The sequence below is a fragment of the Myotis brandtii genome, unplaced genomic scaffold (assembly GCF_000412655.1).
Source record: "Myotis brandtii unplaced genomic scaffold, ASM41265v1 scaffold155, whole genome shotgun sequence".
NCBI classification, from domain to species: Eukaryota; Metazoa; Chordata; class Mammalia; order Chiroptera; family Vespertilionidae; genus Myotis; species Myotis brandtii.
Genome location: NW_005355621.1, coordinates 1,177,994 through 1,199,043, shown reverse-complemented (window position 1 = coordinate 1,199,043; position 21,050 = coordinate 1,177,994). Strand labels below are relative to the sequence as shown.

The following is a 21,050-nucleotide window of genomic DNA, read 5'->3' as shown; positions in this document are numbered from 1 at the left end:
CTTGAAATGTGCCCTGGGGTGTTTAGAACAGCCTCTTCAGGCAGAAGCCCAACTCCCTTGTGGGACCCCATTTTCTGTTTTCCCTCAGGAAGAATGGAGTATACATTGAGTCCAGGTCATCATTAGCAAAATGAGGTGGGACTTTAAGGCATTATCAGACATTGGAAATCTCAGAACACTGTCGCCTCAATTTTCTAGGCATTTCAGCAAAGGGCTGTTGGTAAATTTTCTGGGTAATTGCTTCAGCTCTCTATTTTACTTTGCAAGTAGAGATGTGGTTTCGTTTCTCATTATCTCCAATTAAGCCAATCAGCTCTGGGGTTTGCTCGGAGTTTAATTTGACACGTTTCCATCAGCTTTTTATGGTCTTGTCACCGTTTTCCAGTTGTGCTGTGCAACCGAGTGACTGTGGTGAAACAAAGAAGGAGCTATTTTCCTAAACAGCTCCATCCATGAAAGACTGTGTTTACCCAATTGGAGAGGCGTTTGTGGTGGGTTTCTTTCATCTCCGCCTCGGGAGGGTCTCCGGCCCTGCCTGCACCCATTCGCTCGGGTCTGTGTGCGCAGGGGCGCTGGTGGCTGCGACCTGGGCAGGGCCATCAGGCGTGGCGTTTGATGGCTTCCAGCTCAGCACAGTTAGTGTTCGCACACGTTACCGCTGGCTCTGGGAAAATCACCCGTGCAGAACTGCTTTCAGTTAAGCGGGTGGTTGGAAAATACTTGAGATTTTTTTCATTGTTTCAAAATCAAAGAATCAACAATATCACACACATATACACATCCACAAAGCATGCCTCTTTTCCTTGCTTTATTCTTCAGTTTGCTGCTGCTTAAACTATGTATGTTATCAAGTACCCTTCTTTAGACAGGGAAAGTAATTCACTTTACACTATTCTTTGAAATTCATTTGTTTTTACTAAGTTAACAGTCAATGTGATAAAGGCAGTTTGGACAGTAGAACAATTAGGGTTTTATGAATGGGTTGAATTTATGACTAAGAAATATTGTTCCTTAAATGTGTTTATTTCTTTTTGAAGCACACACAATTTTAGGATATATTGGCAACTCAGGCAAATGGCAAAAATGGTCATGAATCTTTTAGAAAATGAAAGAAAGAGATAGTAGCCCAATATCACTTTTGCAGTATCTTTCAACCCTAGACAGGTTGAAATACCTGCTTCCAAGGCCATTTCGCAAACTATCTGAAACGGTTCTGCTCCTCTGACTCATTGTGGAGTTTTGTGCTTGGGGTGACATGCAAGTTGAAAGAATTTGTGGCCAACAAAAGCCCAGCTCCCCCTTTCTGCCTGTGTATGTCAAAGACACAGTTGGTGGTTGTGTTTGGGTCATGTGTCCCCTGTATAAAAACAGCTAATTAGGAAAAAGAGCCCTCTGTTCCCTGGCCCCACCCCCAGCCCAGGGGCCAGCTCCATCTATCTGATAACCCCACACGCTCCTGTCCTCCTGTCGCTGTGAATGTGCGGGGTTGTGTGTCAGGTAGCTGGCTGCCTGTCTCAGGGATCGTGTGGAATCTAACAGTGATTCCACGGGGGACTCTATCACCTCTTCCCAGAACAGCCTCTTTCTAAGGTAGTTGACTCCTTTCTTCTCTTTAATTCCTCCTCACTCTTTTCTCCCTAATTCCTTTTCACTGAAAAAGCCTATGCTGTGAACTAAAGTAGCCAGACTTTCTTTGCAGCAATCAGCGGTTTCTAGCCAAGTTAGTCGCACAGGAAGGCTAGCAGGCAATGAGCTTTGAGTTGTTGCAGAGCTGAGGAAAATAGAGTTTTTATTTCAAAAACCAACCAACCATATTTTCAGTTGCCTGCTCTGACCTCAGTTCTTAGGTTACCTGGGTCTCAGTCGGCACAGGTGCCTTTGCCCGTTCACTCTGGGCTTTCACCAGCTGCCCCTGGTGTCACGGGAACATCGGGAAGGCCACACGAGTGCCAGAAGTACTCGGCACAACACGGCTTGAAATCAGCCTGGGTTTGATGGCTAAGGGAGCAGCATCGCATCTCATCCCCCACGTTTTTGAGTTTTTACACACTTGTTTTCTGCCTCGCTTCAAAGTTCACTCACTCGGCGGGCGGGCAGGGCCGGGAGGCCACATGGGAGTGGTTCTGTTAGGGATGGGCCGCCAGACCAGCAGCCACGCCAAGCCTTCCAGATGGCTGTGCTGTGCATGGAAGTCCTGGCCTGGCTCTCTTCCCCAGAACCTGCTAAATTGCAGAATCTTGATGTTAGAGGTGTCACTCAGGCCTCTGCCGAGCACTAGGAGGCAGGAATCGCTTCCCCTGTATGCAGGAGAGGAAGCAGGGATCCAGAGACAGGAGGGAACTTGCCCACGGGCACACAGCCGGTGAGTGGAGCTCCCCCTGGCATCTCTTGCTCTGATGGATCTTGTGTTCTCTCTGCTAAGCCACACTGCCACTGCCTCTTCTAACTTTCTCCAGTGAAATACTAACAATAAAAACAGAGTTACACTTATTGAGGGCCTCGTGTACATGACCCCTAATATTGGGTGCTTTCTGACTTAATTCTCACAACCACCTGCGAGGTCCCTTATTCCTGCCCTCGACGTGACAGATGAGGAACCTGAAGTAGAAGATGCAGCAAAGGCAAGACAGTGATAATCATGGTAACAAGTGCTTGGGAAGCACATACTACCCCTGACGCTCATGTTAACTCTGCACAGCAGATGATAATGGGTACCTTTCTACAGAGGGGGAAAGAGAGCTCGCAGGCTTTCTTGCCCAAGATTAATATGGTGGGGCTCTGTTTCACAGTCAGATCTGCCTGACCACAAAACACACGCTCGTCCAGTGACCACAGTTAAGACAAATACCCTGGGCTCAAATGCATATACAAAAAGACCAAACAAATTTATTTAATCCTCATTAATGGTTTTTTAAAGCAATGAGAAAAAAGAACAATAATTAGACTATCATGAGTCTTAAGAGGTACAGAAGACAATGGAATAATATCTTTTAAGTATTGAGAACAAAGAACTGTCAACCATTATTCAAGAGTGAAGGCAAAGTAGGGACATACTCAGTTATACAAAGACTGAGAGACTTTGGCACCCATAGAACATCACTTAAAAAAAACCCAACCGTGATAAAAGGATGCATTTCAGTAAGAAGAAAAAAAAAGCTATGGTGAAGGTCTGGAGTACAACAAAGTTCCAGTTATTTTTGCTGTGTAACAAATTACCCCAAAGCTAAGTAGCTTAAAGCAATCATTTTATTATGCGTATGGGTTCTGTGGGTCAGGAATCTGGGCAGGACACAGCAAGGATGGCTCTTCTCTGCTTTGAGATGTCTGGGACCTTAAATGGGAAGGCCCAAAGCTAGTGGTGAGTCAACAGCTGGAGGCATCTTCCCTCAGGTGTCTGGTGCCTGGGCTGGGATGACTTGTGGGCCAGGACTGCAGACCGAGGTGCCTGCAGTGGCCCTTCCATGCGGCTTGGTTTCCTCACAGCATGGTAGCTTCTGAACAGTTCAGCTTCTCACATGGTGAGCTCGGGGCTACAGGTATGAGTGTTCTAAGGAGGAAGGCACATTGCCTTTTATGACCCAATCTCACCAATTAAACAGAGTCACTTCCTCCACACCTTGCTGTCCAAAATAGTCACAAGCCTACTGAGACTGAAGGGGTGTGTAGACCCCAAATTCTCCCTGTCAAAGAATTTGAGGGCCCATTTTAAGATGAGAAAAACTTTAAAATATATAAATAAATTCAATTAGCTATTGCTTCTAATTTGAAAACGAATTTTTGTATGTTTATAAAAGGTAAAACCAAATTCTAGGAAACAATAGATCATGGGGTGGTGGGAAGAGAAGCTTCAAGGATAGTTAAAGCATGCTAAGTTCTTGGACTATTAAATACAGCCAGGTGGTGAGTACACCAGTGTTATTTTTTTAAGTATTTTGTATTGATTTTTTAGAGAGAGAGGAAGGGAGAGAGATAGGGTACTCCTAAGGCTTAGGAAGAGCCACACTCAAGGGGCCAAAGAGTCGCATGTGGCTCTCGAGCCACAGTTTGCCGACCACTGGACTAGCTAAACCAAACAGGCAAATCCCTACTGGATTACTGATGGGAGACTCATTTCCTTACCTGTAACAGAGGATAATACCACCCATCTCACAGTTTGTTGTAAGGCAGAGACCTGTGTTAATTAAGTACTTAGCATAGTCTCAGCAGAGTAAGCACTCAATATAAGGTAAATGTGAAGATGACGATGGCAGCAGTGATGACAATGATAATGGTGGTGGTGACGACAACAGAATCACAAGAAAAATAAAGCCAGAGAGTCCCAGAAGGCCTCTAAATAAGTAAACTAGACCTTCTGGATGGTCTAATAATCGAATTGACAAGAGACAGATTAAGAGGAGAAAATAACAAAATGTAATTATGTATATACAAACAGGGTTCCATACGAATATGGGACACAAGGACAAATCAGGAGAAAGGAGGCTGTGGTTTGGAACTTCAAAGGGCTGGAAGGCAATTCATATGGAGTTGAAAAAGCAAATGTTTGGGAAAGAAGTATTTGCTGGGCCATCTTTAACAAGGGGTCCCAGACTTATTTCATTTTGCATAATACCCTCCAGGTCCATCCTTATGTTGCAAATAGTAAGATTTCATTTTTTTTATGGCTGAGTATATGTACCACAACTTTTTAATCCACTGGTCTATTGGTGTGGAATCTAAATAACAAAATACATGAACAAACAAAACAGAAACTTATAGATACAAAGAACAGACTGATGGTTGCCAGAGGGAAGGGAGGTTGGGGAGACTGGGTAAAAAGGTGAAGTAAGAAATACAAATTGGTAGTTAAAAAACAGTCATGGGGATGTAAAGTTCAGCCTAGGGAATATAGTAAATAATATTGTAATAACTAACTCTGGTTCCAGGTGGTACTTGAATTACCAGAGGGATCACTTTGTAAATTATATATGACTAGAGGCACAGTGCACAAAATTTGTGCACTCGGGGAGGGGAGGTCCCTCAGCCCAGATTGTGAGAGGGCACAGGCCAGGCTGAGGGACCCCACCCGTGCATGATTGGGCCGGGGAGGGACATGGGAGATTGGCCAGCAGGAGGGCTCCAGGGCGTGTCTGGCCTGTCTGGCTCAGTCCTGTTCCGCCAGACCCCAGCAGCAAGCTAACCTACCAGTCAGAGTGTCTGCCTCCTGGTGGTCCGTGCACATCATAGCAAGCAGTTGAGCAGCCTTAGCATATCATTAGCATATTATGCTTTGATTGGTTGAACAGCCGACCAGACACTTAGCATATTAGGCTTTTATTATATAGGATTGTCTATCCACTATGCTGTACACCTGAAACTAATATAAAATAATAGTGAATGTCAACTATAATTGAAAAATAAAATTTTAGCCCTAGCTGGTTTGGCTCAGTGGATAGAGCATCAGCCTGCAGACCAAAAGGTCCCGGCTCCTCAGGCCCTGGCCCTGGTCGGAGGCAACCAATCACTGTGTTTCTCTCACATCAATGTTTCTCTCTGTCTTTCCCTCTCTCTTCCATTCTCCCTAAAAATCAATGGAAAAATATCCTCAGGTGAGGATTAACAAAAATTAAAATAAAAAAATAAAATAAATAAATTTGTTTTAAATTGGGGGGACAAAACCATCAACTACAATGGGACACAGAAAGGACTTTGATCAAATGGGCCTTGCCAGGTTCCTTTTTGTCTATCACAAACTAGTTCATTTTAAACTATAGTTGTCTATGATGATACCTCCCTTCCTGGAGGTCCTCTTTCTAAGTTCTTTTAGGCAGTTGGAGAAAGGTCAAAGGTTCTTAGATTGAGCAAGGAAAAGATTGCATTGCCACAAAGTGTAAACGCCACTTACCTATGCTGCGCAGGAGATTAGGCTGAGGATACAGCGAACAAGAGCAATCTCTGAGCCCTGGCTGGTTTGGCTCAGGGGATAGAGCATCAGCCTCGGACTGAAGGGTCCTGGTTTGATTCGGGTCAAGGGCACATGCTTGGGTTGCAGGCTTGATCCCCAGTAGGGGGTGTACAGGAGGCAGCCGATCAGTAATTCTCATCATTGATGTTTCTATCTCTCCCTCTTCCTTCCCCTCTGAAATCAATAAAAATATATATATATATTTTTTTTTTTAAAAAAGAGCAACCTCTGACATGAGATCATCGCTGAGTGGAGACTGAGAGTCAGAACAGATCTTCTGAGCACAGTGTAACCTGTGCTGTTAACCAGTCTGAGGGGCAGCTGTGTGCTGACACGACTCACCCTTCTGTCTGGGTCTTCTCTCACCAGGGTCTTTTCACCTAATTCACTTGATGTTTGATGACTACGTGCTCTACCTGTTAGAATCCCTGCACTGTCAGGAGCGGGCCAATGAGCTTATGCGGGCCATGAAGGGAGAAGGAAGCACTGGTAAGCCAGCACTGCCCTGGACATTGCCCTACTTGGCAGTTTGATTTGTGTCCTTACTTCTGTGCTCTGTGGTTCTTTATTTAGCTCTGTACCCCCGAGAATGTAGTTATGGCGAGTAGGTCATGTGGCATGAAACTGATCACGTCTTTTTCTTTAGAATGGGCATGTTGTATATGGACATTGCCTTGGGTGCCATGATGGTGATGGGAAACCAATGAAGGGCTTTAAGCAGAGGAGTGACATGACAGAGCAGAAAGACTGTCATTTTTTAAAGCCCCTTAAAGACAACTCGCCTTGACCTTTGGCTGTAAGAACCCACCCTTTTCTCTACTCGTAGCAGAAGTCCAAGAAGAGATTATCTTGACAGATGCTGCCCCACCAACCCCTTCACCAGTGCCGTCGTTTTCTCCAGCAAAATCGTCCACGTCTGTGGAAGTGCCACCTCCATCCTCCCCTGTCAGCAACCCATCCCCTGAGTACACTGGCCTCAGCACCACAGGTAATGAAAGGTCCCCCAAGGCTCTAAGTGGGGAGTTGACGTTTAAAGCAAGAGCTTTCTGGATAAACATTCATCCCTCTAGCACCACTCCCCAACAAGGCCAAAACCTGAGTATTTTCCTGGATTTATAGATAACTTGCAGTTATTTATTTGTACATATTCTTTAGGCTTCTGTTTTCAAGTTGGCAGATAAAGTACATGAGAGAATTTCCACCCTTCCAAAAGCTAAGCCACTAAAATGATGAAAATTATATAAAACATAAATTAATACACAATACACAGACATTCTTGAAAACAAGAACCACAAACAGAGGCAGCTCTGGAAAGGGGTCAGACGGAAAGCCATCTACTAAGCATGACCACCATATTCAAGACAAGGGAATGACGAGGTGCAAACTGGTGCTGTGGGGTCCCTAGGGAAGGGGAGGTTCTGGTCAGAGGTATCAAGGAAGACCTCACAAAGGAGGAGGATTTGAGCTGGAACTTGACTTTGACCAAGGTCTGCAGAGGCCAGTGTGAGCACACACACAGGTAGGGAAGTGTGGGCCTTTTCAGACTGGTAAGCTCTAGCTGAAGTGTCATAGGTCCCTGCAGGAGTCACATACGGCTGGGAAGGTAAGCTGGAGACACATCCTGGAGGATCTCAAATGCCAAGACAAGGTTTTGAAATGGAAAAGTGATGTTACAGGGATAATAGTAGATACTCGCTAATGTCCAAATGTTGCTTTACAACATACAAAGGACCTTTGCATAACTATATCACTTGATATTCACAATAACACTGCAAGATAGCTAATTGTTCCATTTTATGGAGGAAAACTAGAGGGCGAGGAAGGTTAAATTCCTTGTCCTGGGTACCATAGTCAGTAGTAGACATCAATGAATTCATTCAAATTCATTCACTTAATTCAACAAATGTTCACTAATATCTATACTAGAGGGCCGGTGCACGACATTCGTGCACTGGAGGGGTGTGAGGTCCCTCAGCCTGGCCTGTGCCCTCTTGCAGCCCAAGCCCCCTCGGGCAGTTGGACATCCCCCAAGAGCTCCCAAGAGGGCGCAGGCCGGGCTGAGGTACACCCCCCCTCCCCCCCAGTGCACAATTTTTGTGCACCGGGCCTCTAGTATAATAATAATGAAGAGAGAATGTGTGTATGTCTGCCTCCACATTATCTCACGTGGTTGTGAGGTAAAAAAGGCCCAAGTGCGTTGTTAATAGTGATGTGCTATCCAGATAGAAGGGGTTGCTCTTATTCAGGCCTGTAAGATGAGGGCTGCCGCTGAGAATGCTGCAGGAGTTTAGAGGGAGAAGCCATCTGTTTCCTTCCCGTCTGAATGCTGGCAGACAGGGGGAGAGGTGAGACTCGAAGGCAGCCTTGGAAGACGCGAAGGGCTCAGCTAAGAAGAGAGAAGTGGGTTCACAGGAACAGAGGCAGGGACGATCCTCCACTAGATGAGCCCTGGATGGACGGACTGGTCTTTGTGGAGTGGAGGACTCGCTATGACTGTGATAATTAATTCATTATCCTTCCATCCCAACATGCTCTACTATTCCCCCAATTACCCAAGTCATCTTCAAATCTCTCCTCTCCCTAAACTCCTGTATTAGGATCGGCTAAGCCAGTGTAACAGACAGATCCAGACATGGATGGTGCTAACACAATAAACATGTGGTTCATGCTTGCAGACAGTGCTGGCAAGGTGTTTAGGTCGGAGAGGAGGCACAGTGCTCCTTCAGTATTTGCCTCTACCATAGCCCTGGGCAGTGGTTCTCAAAGTGTGGTCCATGGACCAGCAATATCAGCATCTCCTGGGAACTTGTTAGAAATGCTCATTAATAGGTCCCATTGCACCTACTGAATTAGAAACTCTAGGGGTGGGACCTAGTGATTTGCACAACAGCCTCCAAGTGATTCTGATGCTCAGTGTTTTGAGGACCTCTGCCTTAGGGCTTTGTCAAGCCCTGACCTGAAGGTGGCACGTGGCACTTCACTTTGTCCCAATTGTGTCCCAGTTAATTATCTGCCTAGATTTAGTGGGACATACGCAGGTGACCAGAGGTCAGCAATAACGGCCTATCCCCTGGTACTTCAATGTCTAGACAGTTGAGCCGAACCGGAACATATGAACACACAAGACAGAATTAGTATTCAATTACACAAGGTTTATTTACCTATTCCTAGTGGGTCCTAGGCTCCAGCAAAGGCCACCCGGCGATGCACACTGAAAGACGGACGACAAAGACTGGACAGGCAGGCGGCCACAGTTGGTTCAGGCTCACACAGCAGAGCATTCAGTCAGGGGCTCGTCTCATGGAGCGATGTGGAGTCCTCCTCTCATCAGGCAGGAGACATCGACTGAAGAAGATCTGGTGCTTATATAGCCGGTGGTAAACAACTTGTGCCTTATCGGTGTGGGCCAGACAGTGTACCTTATGCTAGGAGCAGGGTGTTTACACTTTAAGGGCTTAGGGCGTTCACATCAAGATAGTGGGGTGTTCACCAATTTGGAAGTTACAGAGTATTGGGGTCTTCACACAGCAAACGTTTCACACAGTAATCATTTCACACGTTAGAGGGGTTTTTTTATGACCATAACATTATTATAACGCACTATATTCCATCACCCAGGACCTGGACACATGGCCTCATGTAACTGCAAAGAGAGGCTGGGAAATGTGTGTCCCCAGGTAGGGAAGGGGGGATGCACAGGGGAGACACTGGCATTCACCACCACACCTCTCAAGTCCAGTTGTCTCAGTACTGACCTGGACTGACCCATTCCTCCCATCCCACTACTGCCGTCTGGTTTAGGCTGTCCCCACCTCTCATGGACTCCACAGTGACTCTCAAGCTGGTCATCTGCCTCCGGACTCTAGTCTGTCTGCTCCCACACTGCCTGCCGGGCTTATTTTCCTGAAGTTATGCCTCCTCAAAGTGCTGGGGCCCCAAGTTCACTGCCTCCCACCAAACCCTAAAGCTCTCATTCTCCATATCACTTGTCACACCTCCTCCTCCAGAACCATGCTTCCATCCTGTGGGAGAAAACCCTACTCATCCTTGACGTTTCCATCACCCTCCGGGTCAGAATCTTCCTCCAGATCCTCACAGCATGGGCTTAGTTATATCCTAGTGCTGCTTAGAGTAGAATTGCTTTCAGAATAGACTAGGAACCCAATGCTATTTTGTGAAAACTAAATAGAGTAACAGTGCTCTATTTAGGACGTTGTCTCTTATCCATTCATTTGCTCACATATCTATCCATTTATCCAATAAATATTTCTCTAGTGGCTTCTGTATACTAAACAGTTCAGAGAGCTGCCTATGCGAACAAGAGAATCATAGTCCCTGCCCTCTGGGAGTTGAATGTGTAAAGGTTAGGGCTCTGATGAGTTACAATGCAAAGTGATGATGCTAAGTTGGGAGAAGGGTCAAGGTATTAGGGGAGCTTAGAAGGGGGCCTCCAACCTGTATTTGGAGGGTCTGGGAAGGCTGAACAATGAGAGAGAAGGTGTTGCAGGCAGAGGAAGTAGGTAGTACAAAGGCCTGGAGGCATGACAAAGGAGCATGCCATTGTCAGGGAACTAGGTATATATGCCAGCAGTCTTTTGGTTAATTCCTTCCCCAAAGTTTTCTGTCTCCAGAACTGGAGCTACTCAGAGAGGAAGCGAGCAGATGCTGAGGAGCCGTAAGGTTCCTGCCTCCTCTGCACTCTGCCAGGGGCAGAAACTTGCCAACAAACTCAGTGGCCCTTTGTCAGGACCTGCTAAGGAGCCTGGATTCTTCAGAGCAGTGGTTCTCAACCTTCCTAATGCCGCGACCCTTTAATGCAGTTCCTCATGTTGTGGTGACCCCCAATTTTATTGTTACAGATTGAACATAATTAAAGCATAGTGATTAATCACAAAAACAATATGTAATTATATATGTGTTTTCCGATGGTCTTAGGCGACCCCTGTGAAAGGGTCGTTCGACCCCCCAAAGGGGTCGCGACCCACAGGTTGAGAACCACTGCTTCAGAGTATGGAACAGTAGGGCTGTCGGTAACTAGTATGAGATGGAGTTCTGATTTCATTTTGGGTACACAGCCAGAGAGGGCTCTCCTCTTCTGTGGAACGTTTGATTTTCCTTACACAGATGCACCTCAAATCATGTTTTGTTTCCTACTTTGAAGAGAAAGAACATGAGGCACCCCCCTCCTGCCCACCCCTTTCTCTCCGCAGTGAGTTGTTGCGGTTCCTGCTTGGAGGGCTCAGGAAGAGGAATTAATTATAGCGAACAGATTTGTTCACTGAATATAAACAAGGGACGGGAACTGAAGCACGATCACAGCTCTTCAGCTGCTGGGGGCGGGGCGGGGCGGGGCGAGGGGGCGGGCATCTTCCCAGACTGGAGTTATGGGGCAGCCACCCAAGTCCCTGGCCTCACTCGGAGAGGAACCAGGGCAGTAAGAACAGCCAGGAGCCAGTGACCTGAGTCATCCTGCCTCAGACCCTGCCCCCACCTGGAGAGACACACACGCAAGTCAGTCAGTGATAACATCCTTACTAAGAAAATAAACAGGGAAATTATGCAAATAAAACAGTTCTGCATTATGAAGCAGAAACAATTTGAGTGCTACCTGTCTTGCGTGTAGCAACCTAACAAACAGAGCGTCTATGGAAACGGGCGCAGGAGTGTGGAGGGAGGCTTCTGGGGTCTCTTCCAAACTCTCATCCAGCCAGAGTCGGCCTGGCTTTCTTCTCAGCAATTTGGAGGCCGCGAGTAGGCAGGTGTGATAGAGCCACAGCTATACCATAAACGTGTTCAGAGGTTTCGGAGCAATGTGTTCAAGAGTCATAAAAGTAGCTTCTTAGAAATACAAATGTGAACCAGGTTCTCTTCAGATGACTGTAACCTTTGAAGATTTTGGCACATTCCAGCTTTGTTCTCAGATATCTCCAGGGGGCATTAAAAATGTCATCCTACATAAAACCAGGTATAATATTTTTGTCAAGTACCACTTTTGAAATACTCCATCCATAAATTAGACTGGATCTTGGCATGTATTTGTGGGTCGTGGTTTTGGAGGAAACATAAATATAATTTCCTAACAACATGTATGGTTTTGTAGATATTACATTATAAAGCACAAATTATTTAGTGATGATATATACCAAAATAATAAAAAATGTATTATGGTGGGCTTCCTAAATTGGGGGATTTGTGTAATTTTTCATTAGGCAACACTGTAAATTGGGAAGCAATTATACATCTTATAAAATGCATTTGCCATGTATCTTTTCTAAAAGGTTAACTCAGCATATGGTTTTCGTGCCCAGTTAATTTTTATTTCCATCTTTAAATTATTGCTTGTTTATATACCATTGCTTTCCAAAAAGGATCTGAAGTGGTTAACAAAAAAAAAAAAAAATGAAGCAAAACATAACTTTTTGAAAAGGGCCCAAACCAGAAAGCAGGAAATAAAGAAGTGGGTAAAACAAAATAAAACCCTTCGCTAAAACAGTTTATTAACACCTTATGTGAGATTATATGTGACCTCATGATTTGGTTGGGTATCTAGCCCACTCTGAATGACAGTGCTCGGGGGATGGACATATCAAGTCTGACTTACTGACAGTCAAGGCCAGCCAGGTGTCCGTGATTCTTCCACAAATCAGTGCCTCACTTTTGATGGACACGTCATTTCTCAGCTATGAGGAGGAGAACTGAATTATGTCTGCTTGGTTTAGCACAAAGAAAAAATCAATTCATTGCACAAAACCCTTTGGCATCTTTTTTAAATCCTCACCCGAGGATATGTATGTATGTATGTATGTGTTTATTTTAGAGGGGGAGGGGGAGGGGGGGGGAGAGAGAGAGAGAGAAACTTTCAATGTGAGAGAGAAACATCCATCGATCAGGGGATTGAACCCGCAACCTAGGTATGTGCCTTAACTGGGAATCAAACCCGCAGCCTTTTGGTGCATGGGATGACCCTCCAACCAGCGGAGCCACCCGGCCAGGGCCCCTTTGTATCTTTTTTATACAAGGATTAGTGAATACAAAGCAGTAGAGATAAGGAGTTATGACGCACTAGGAATACAGCCACTCGGCTTATCTATATCTAGGTCTGTGTCCACACCCGTATACATGTATTTCTAAGTGTGCTTTCTTAAGACTGTATTTAGTAATTGCTTTTAAAAGGGAGAAAAATGAAAGGAAAGGAATATCAGGCACCAAAAATTGAACCTGAGGCATAGCCAATTTTGATTGGGCATGTTCAAGTCTATGGCAACGCTGTGGTAAAGAATGGTTCAATGTTCCACTTCAGCAGATTTCCACAAGCAGATATCTGTGATTCCCATGCATCCTTTTTTCCCCTCCTAACCTTGTGAGCTTGCCACCTCCCTTATGGCCCAGCAAAGTTCAGAAACGATAACTCTCTTTAAGGAAAACGGGCTCTCTTCCTCCTCGGGAGTGTGGCAGGTGGTACCAAACTGCCCTGCCCACTTAACATGGCATTGGGCTGCAATTCTTTAATGCCACTTAAAGCAAAACGTGAAGCTCCCACTCTGTCCGGGTCAGGCCACCAAAGGGTTCTAAGACCTTGTTTATGATGTCATTTTAAGTATTCCCTCCTTCAACAATGACAATAAAAGTTAACTATTAAACTCAAGTTTTCTCCTTCCCACCATGGGTTCCCTACAACACAAAACCAGCAAATTAAATCACTGAGATGTTAGGATGCCTAAAGAAATAAAGCAAATTCCTCATAAATGGCCCTAACTGTAGAACATCTGGCCTGCCCAGCTGCGTTTTCTCTACTTCAGTGGAGGGTCTAACAAAGATAACTGGCCCCTAGTCTTTCCAAATAACAAAAGCTCAGTTATTCTGAGGGCAGCTACACTGAGTGGGGTATGCTGGACACTGTGGCCCTGCCTCTCCGCCCGCGATGACTCATCGCAGAACTTCCTCCTCCTCCATCCATGCTGCCTCCTTTAAAGGAATGAAATAAGGAAATGTAAGCTGGGATTGAAAATAGGTGGTTAATCTGCTCTTGACTTCACAGCATCAGGGTCTTGGCTTGGTGTTGGGATCTTTGGATTTGCTCATCCATTCATTTGTTTGTTGCCTGTATTTCGTGTCTAATCTGTGCCGTGACCTGGGGGTCCGGAATGGTCGCTGTTCTCATGATACTTATATTCTAGTGCAGGGTGGGGATCATCTGGCTGCAGGTTGTATAAGGCCCAGGTTGCAAAATCATTTGGGCTGGCCCTGCCAAGGCAACCGCAGGTGGGACTCAAAATTCAATAAATCTAGGAGGTTTTTTTTATAGTAACATAAATTTATATTAAGTGAATAATATTAAAGTGAACAATGTTATAAATATCCAAATGGCCCTTGGCAGGAAAAAGGTTCCCCACCCCTGTTCTAGTGGGTAAGATAATCAATGCAGAAGTAAACCACCAGGTAAATATATAACTTCAAACGTCTTAATGAAAATAATAGTATACTATGGAATGGTATAAAATAGGGACCCACCTTAGCTGTTTGTCAGAGAAGGCCTCCCTGAAGAGGTAACAAGGAGCCAGGCAGGTGCAGGTTGGGGGAGGAAAAGTATGTTTGGGGTAGTGGGAACAGCATGTGCCCAGGCCCGGGGCAGACAGGCCTGGCAGGTGAGGACTGACTAGTGCCTGGAAAGAGGGGAGAGTGGCAGGAGAGGAGCTGCAGAGGCAGGCGGGGCCAGACCACAATCGGCATCTCTCTGGGAATGGATTGGTTTGCTGCCCCTGCTCAGTTGTGTCAATTAGAGTTTGGCCATGGAACTATTCATTAAGTTTAACTTGGATGAGTTTTCCCACTTCAGCAAGTATTCTCCTTAAGTACAATTATATTGAGGATAGATGATAGCCAATGGGATTTATATGTATATATCTATATATATAAAAGCCTTAGCGACTGTTATGACTAGTCGATGGGTTGCCATGATGTGCACTGACCACCAGGGGGCAGATACTCAATGCAAGAGCTGCCCCCTGGTGGTCAGTGTGCTCCCACAGCCAACCTCCCATGCTGGCCAACCCCCCGCGGTCCCTCCCCCGAGCCATCCAGCCCTGATGGGCCCAATCGCCAGGCCAAGGGACCCCACCTGTACACAAATTCGTGCACTGGGCCTCTAGTAAATATAAAAAAATATTTTCTTTCCCTGTCTCCATCTTGAAGGTTACATGAAATGCTTGTTTAGTATCAAATATTGTCAAGCACACTGTTCAAATGGAACTTCTTGTGATGATAGAAACATTTTTAATCTGAGCTGTCTAAAACAGTAGACACTAACAACATGTGGCTACTGAGCACTTGAAATGTGGCTTGTGCAACTAAAAAACCTGGATATTTAATTGCATTGAAATTTAAATACCCACCGATGGCTAGTGGCTACTGTTTTAGGGCAGAGCGGCTCTAGAGTCTGGACATACTTAAAGGGGCTTATTTCCCAGGAAGGTATGAACAAAAGGCTTAGGTTAGCTCAAAACCTGAGCAACATCTGGGATGGTTCATAGAATCCTAGTGGGAAAAAGGTTCAAACAGTTTAGCCCAAGATCTGAAGGAAGTGCATGGCCAGTATGCACCAGCCTCTCAACTTCTGGCTTTTAATGGCCCTCAGCATGCAGGGTGCATGGCAGGAGGCAGTGTGTTGCGGAGCCTTGCCACTCAGTGTGGTCCACGGACCAGCAGCATTGTCATAATTGGGAAGCTTGTTAAAAATGCAGACTCCCAACCTCCCGAATCAGAATCTGCATTATAACAAGAATGCCAGGGATTCAAATGCACATTCAACTGTTAGAAGTGATTGTTGTGGAAAGGCGTTGGAGCTGGGCAGGTCTGGGTTCAAATCCCAACTCTGCCACTTACCTGAGCAAGTCTTGGGCCTCAATTTTCTCACCTAAAAAAGAAGGTAATACTACTTACCTGAAAAGATTATTGTGAAGGTTTAATGAGTTGATGTATAAAAAGAAACTAGCATGAGGTCTGGTTTAGGTTGGATGATCAATCAGTCAATCATTATTCAACAATCATTACTGACTGCCTGTTATATTCCAAGTACCCTTTCTATCCTGTGTTTAAAACCCCTTCCAGGAAAATAATATTGGGGGAATAAAATGTTTTGATGAGAATGGAAAGGAAAGAAAATATTCCTCTCCAGCAATTTCAATACTATAACATGGACAACTTTTCTTTATAGGATTCTCAAAAATCAGGGGCTCCCAGCGCTCTCCTCAGACTTTCAAATGGGAGTAGAGGAATGGGGAGGGGAAAAGAAGAGAAAGTTAGGGACTTAGACACTAGAAAAGGTTTGTTATGGTTTTACCAGCGAATGAAAAGCAATTAGAGCCGTCTTAAAAGTGAAGCACAAACTGTTAACGGCACAGATTTTCTTTTATTAGTTTCCTAAAGAAAGAAGCAGCAGCAGTTCTCACTGGAGGTCCCACGGGTAGGAAGGGGAGTGCGAGGGGTGTTCTTTTCTGCTACCCCGGCAAAAAGGGTTTCTCACCCAAGCCAGTAGGTGTTAATCTGCTTAAGCCTGCCTGAGTGGGTCTGTTAGGTTGCTGGCACATGGCCATTTAGGGGTTTTGTTTCCCAGACCACAGGAGCCCATTTTTCCAAGAGTTCCACTAGCTTTTTGTTTGATAACGTCTGTTTCTAGAAGCTTTTACTCCTTCAACAACAAATTCAATAGAACAGAAATTTACTGAACACCTACTATTAGGCAGAGCCCTCTGTTGGGGATACAGAGATGAATACGGAACAGTTGCTGTGCTCCAGGAGCTCACCGCAAAAGTAACTTCTGCTGCTTTCTCTAGGTGACGGCTGTTACCACCGCCTCTTCCTATGCTGGGGAGAGCGGAGGGGGGGGGGGCGCGGGACAGGAGAGGAGAGAAAACCTTCTGGCCCCCTTCGCTGCCCCCTTTCAAGCCCCACTGACCTCGCTGTGCTCTCCTGAGGTCCCAGGGGCTTCAAGGGTTAATTACTTGCTGGATGTGGCTGGTTCATTGTTCTCGCAAACTTCCTACACCCTCCAGTTCCATTCCCAATTATAAAATTTGCTTAACATAGTTTAATATTTTTCTTTTCACAGAGGCAATACACACTCATTATAGAAAAAGACAGATAAGCAAAATGAAGAAAAAAATTTAAAGCCACCCTCTTCCTACCACTTGAAGATAACCTGTTTTAATAAAAACTATAATGGTAATTTCATAGGCAGTTCAAAATATAGAGGAGGGTTATCACGCAAAATTCAATCACCGGGGACATGATCATGTTGGGGGTTTTCCTCCCAGTCTTCTTGCAGGCATTATAAGCGATGCCTAATGTACAGTCTGCTGAAGTCATCTTCTGGAGGAAAAATACCGTGTAGATGTGCAAAGTGGGAAGGGGTACTTTTAGCCATACTGGCAGATACGGACTCCAGGCGTTTTACAGAAAACCCTGGTAGAAGTTTGCTGTCATTAGCTGAATTATTGCTGCTATTCAAATATTTCATCCCTGGTGACAGAATCTGACCCAAGAAACTTGTCTTTCTTCATTGCAACCTGAAATGGGAAATATAGAGATTTCTACTTTAAGCAGGTCTGACATAAGAATGCCTGAATTCATGAAGAGTGCTTGCCTATCATTAAAAGCCTGCCCTCTGCCAGGCTCTGACATGTTATCTCAGTTAATCCTCACAATAGTCTTTCAAGATAGACATTATTATCCCTATTTTGCAGATGATGAAAGAAGGGCTCATAAAGTGTAAGAGGCTTGCCAGGAGCTTACACAGAGTCCCTGGCAGAACTAGGACCCAGAGGACAGAGACATTATGGTAGAGTTAGTGGGAAGGGTGGGGCAGACTAGGTTCAGAGCCCCGCTGGGCCGCCCACTCACTGTGGGGCCTTGGGCACGTTTAACATGCTACGTTCCCCTGAACTGGACTTAGGTGTGACGTCAGTAGCCTGCAATTAGTGTTGACATAAGGAACCGTCCTAAGAACCCAAGACATGGAGTCCATTGTAAGGGCGTGTGAAAGAAATTCCTGTGTGTTCTGAGTTCCAAGGACAGTATTCTCCTGAGTGATTTGTTTCTGGTCCTATCGCTCCTAACCTGTCAGCTCCCCTTTATAGCATTTCTCCTGGAAAACTCCGAGCCAAGTTTAAGGCCCACCTAGAAGGACCCTGGACCTTCAGGGTATGCATGTTTCATCTCATTCCTGATTGCACTTTTTGCTCCAGTTTTGTTTTAACTACTTCTTTCACTACCTGGGGATATTATTTCTTTTGAGGGTGTCTGTAGTGCACTTAGCACAGTGCCTGGCCTATATTAGATGCTCAATAAATGGTGTCTCCTTTCATGCTCTTGGATTGCATCTGTGTCACTTCATAAAAAAAGAAAGACATTATTTGCATTCCAGAAGATGCTCTAATTTACAGGAGGGTTCAATAGAAACTTCTTTTAATAATAAACACGTGTATTTAGAATAGGGTGCTGTTTTCACAGACCTTTAGAGGTATTCCTTACTGGGTCTCTGTCATGTAACTGGCGCAGTGCTGACCCTCCGGCCCTTCCCTTCCCCCTGCTCCGTGGCAGGGCAGCTGCTCTCCTGTGCTATTTGCAAAGTGTTTGGAATGGAATGGATGGCATTTTTTAAATGAAAACCTTTTCTTTATCTTTCCAGAGGAATTTTAAGATAGAAGTGATCTGTTGCAGAACATACAGAATTAGTGAATCAAGTTTTCTGTTTTACTTCTTTTTTTAAAAAAAAATACGTTGTCACTTTATTTACTTATTTATTTTTAGAGAGAGAGGAAGACAGAGGGAGAGAGAGAGAGAAACATTAATAGGGGAACAAAACGTCATTTAGCTGCCTCCTGCATGCCCCCTACCAGAGATTGAGCCCACAATCCGGGCTGGGAATCGAGCTGTGACCTTTCAGTGTATGGAATGAAACCCAACCAACTGAGCTACAACCAGCCAGGGCTTCTCTTTTACTTCTTAAAACTGGCCTCCTAATTATTTAGTTTTTCATGTGTCTACACAGAGGAGTTGAATCCTATTCCCTCCACCTTCCAAAATAGGCTTAATTATTTTCACTATGTCAACATTCTAGACTTTATCAGAAATTAATTTGATGAGTTTATTGTCCAGTTATTATGAGTTTATTAAATAACATAAGCTTATTTATTATTAGTTATTTCTTAAATTACCATTTTTAAATTCTAAACATCTCATAAAATTCTTAAGCATCTTGAGTGTTTTTAATTTTGTCAATTTCTCTTCTCAGTCCCTAGCACTTTCAAGGTATCCAATTAAAAAATAAATTAGTGGAATTAACAATATGTATGGAATAGGTCATGGTAAGGGTCACTGTCTAATAATCTTCAAAAAGACCTGGGCAAGCAGAGCTCAATAATCTACTTATGTTTGCTTAAAGCAATTTGTTGGATCCTTAACACCTGTTGAGTTGAGTGTTGAGAATTTATTTTGCTAGGCTTGTCTGAGCTACATTGCCCCAAGATTTCTTTTGTTCTCTCTCCTTCCCTCCCTCCCTTTCTTCCTATCTTTCCTTTCCCATTTCTTCCTTTTAAAAAATTTTATTGAAAGTCTTTTGACCTCCAGGCTCTATGCTAAACACCGGGGGATCCAATGGTGGGCAAAATAGAGAAGGCCCCTACCCTCATGGAGTTTATAATCTGGGGTTGAGGGGCAGGGAGGATAAGCATTAATCAAATCACATTCATTAATGGATGTAGGATTACAAATTGTGGTAGGCACCATCAAGGACTGTAGTGCAGTGTGGGATCTGACCCAGTCTGGGGTTAGGAAACAGCTTCTCTATATTGAGATATGAAGGAAGGAAGCATGAGGGCTCTCGGTTGCAGAAAAGAGCATGTGGAAAGGCCCTGTGGTCCTGGGAATCCTGGTACTCTGGGGAAAAAGGAAAGAAAGATACTATGGTTGGATCAGGTAGAACAACAGCAGGGGGTAGGGGATGCGTCTGGTGAGGTCAGCGGGGGGCCGGAGAGACATACGCTTTGTAAATATTTCGGCTTTTAGGTCAAGAGCAGTGGGAAACCCCTGAAGTGCTGTAAGAAAGAGCTGGCAGTGGGAGAGCTGTATTAAGACTGATGCATCTTAATTTGTCTCTGCAGGACCGATGCAGTCATACACATGGTCTCTAACCTACACGGTGACAACGGCGGCGGGGTCCCCCGCTGAAAACTCCCAGCAGCTCCCCTGTATGAGGAGCACTCATGTGCCTTCTTCCTCGGTCACACACAGGATTCCAGTTTATCCTCACCGAGAGGAGCACGGGTAGGCGACTTTCCTGGGTTGCTGCCTCACTTTTAAATGTGATTTTAAAGAGCAGGGCTTACTTGGCAGTTGTTTTCTCAAAAGGCAGGAGGAGCGCCACCCTGTGTTTAGTTCTTACTGTGCCCAGCAGTCCCCACCATGACCAGGTGAGGCAACCCCACTTTATAGATGAGGACATTGGGATTTGGTTGGTGAAGTTCACTTCCTCTGAGTCACACAGCTGGTAACCATGGGGTGCAGACTGAGCAGCTGTCTGCCTCCAGAGCCTGTGTTCTTCCCTCTTTACTCCTTTAAAGTCTCAGCTGCACACGCCACTCAGCCGTCCCTTGGTGGCTCTTTGTGCGCTCTGCAGCCTTAGAAAGCTTCCTGGTAGGTCCCAATCTTTTATGACTGTTCAGAGGAGGGCTTCCCCACCTGAGAGCTGGAGGTCCCTGGAGGGCAGGAATTATGAATGGGGTTCAGGGAATCCCTGTGGGTTCCAATGATGCTTTGGACCCTGAATAATTCAATCATTCATTTTGCCTATGTTGTGCAGTGATGTTGCTGTGATGAATAAACTACAAATCCATTTAAAAGTGTGACCTGAATCACAGTAGCTTTTTGCCATTATGCACTGTCTTTATCACAAGACACTAATTTTACAGTGTCTAATGTGCAGTGATCTGAAAAACACTTACGGTGTTAAAAAAAGTGGGGGGGCCCTTATCCTCAAGAGTGAGGCTCTGCCGTGTGGGTGCAGTGAGCCTCCTGAGGCAGGTTCCAACAGACCAGCTGTGGACGGCAGGGG

The 21,050-nt window shown here is 45.1% G+C and overlaps 1 protein-coding gene and 1 long non-coding RNA gene across 3 annotated transcripts in view; one reads left to right on the top strand and one right to left on the bottom strand.

Moving 5' to 3' along the window:
• Positions 1–21,050, top strand: part of RFX4 (regulatory factor X, 4 (influences HLA class II expression)) — a 134,070-nt gene that overhangs the window by 98,958 nt on the left and 14,062 nt on the right. The window contains exons 14-16 of one of the 2 annotated variants that reach the window (XM_014535987.1): positions 6,311–6,430; positions 6,768–6,929; positions 20,101–20,263. In XM_014535987.1, coding sequence (XP_014391473.1) covers positions 6,311–6,430; positions 6,768–6,929; positions 20,101–20,263 — 445 coding nt within the window. The remainder of the gene's footprint in view (positions 1–6,310; positions 6,431–6,767; positions 6,930–20,100; positions 20,264–21,050) is intronic. The other variant, XM_014535988.1, reaches the window with a different exon arrangement.
• LOC106725309 lies at positions 2,867–9,210 on the bottom strand. Its single transcript, XR_001361173.1, has 2 exons — positions 9,103–9,210; positions 2,867–3,547 (listed from the first exon to the last, which is right to left on the bottom strand). It is a non-coding gene; the product is annotated as an uncharacterized LOC106725309 (long non-coding RNA).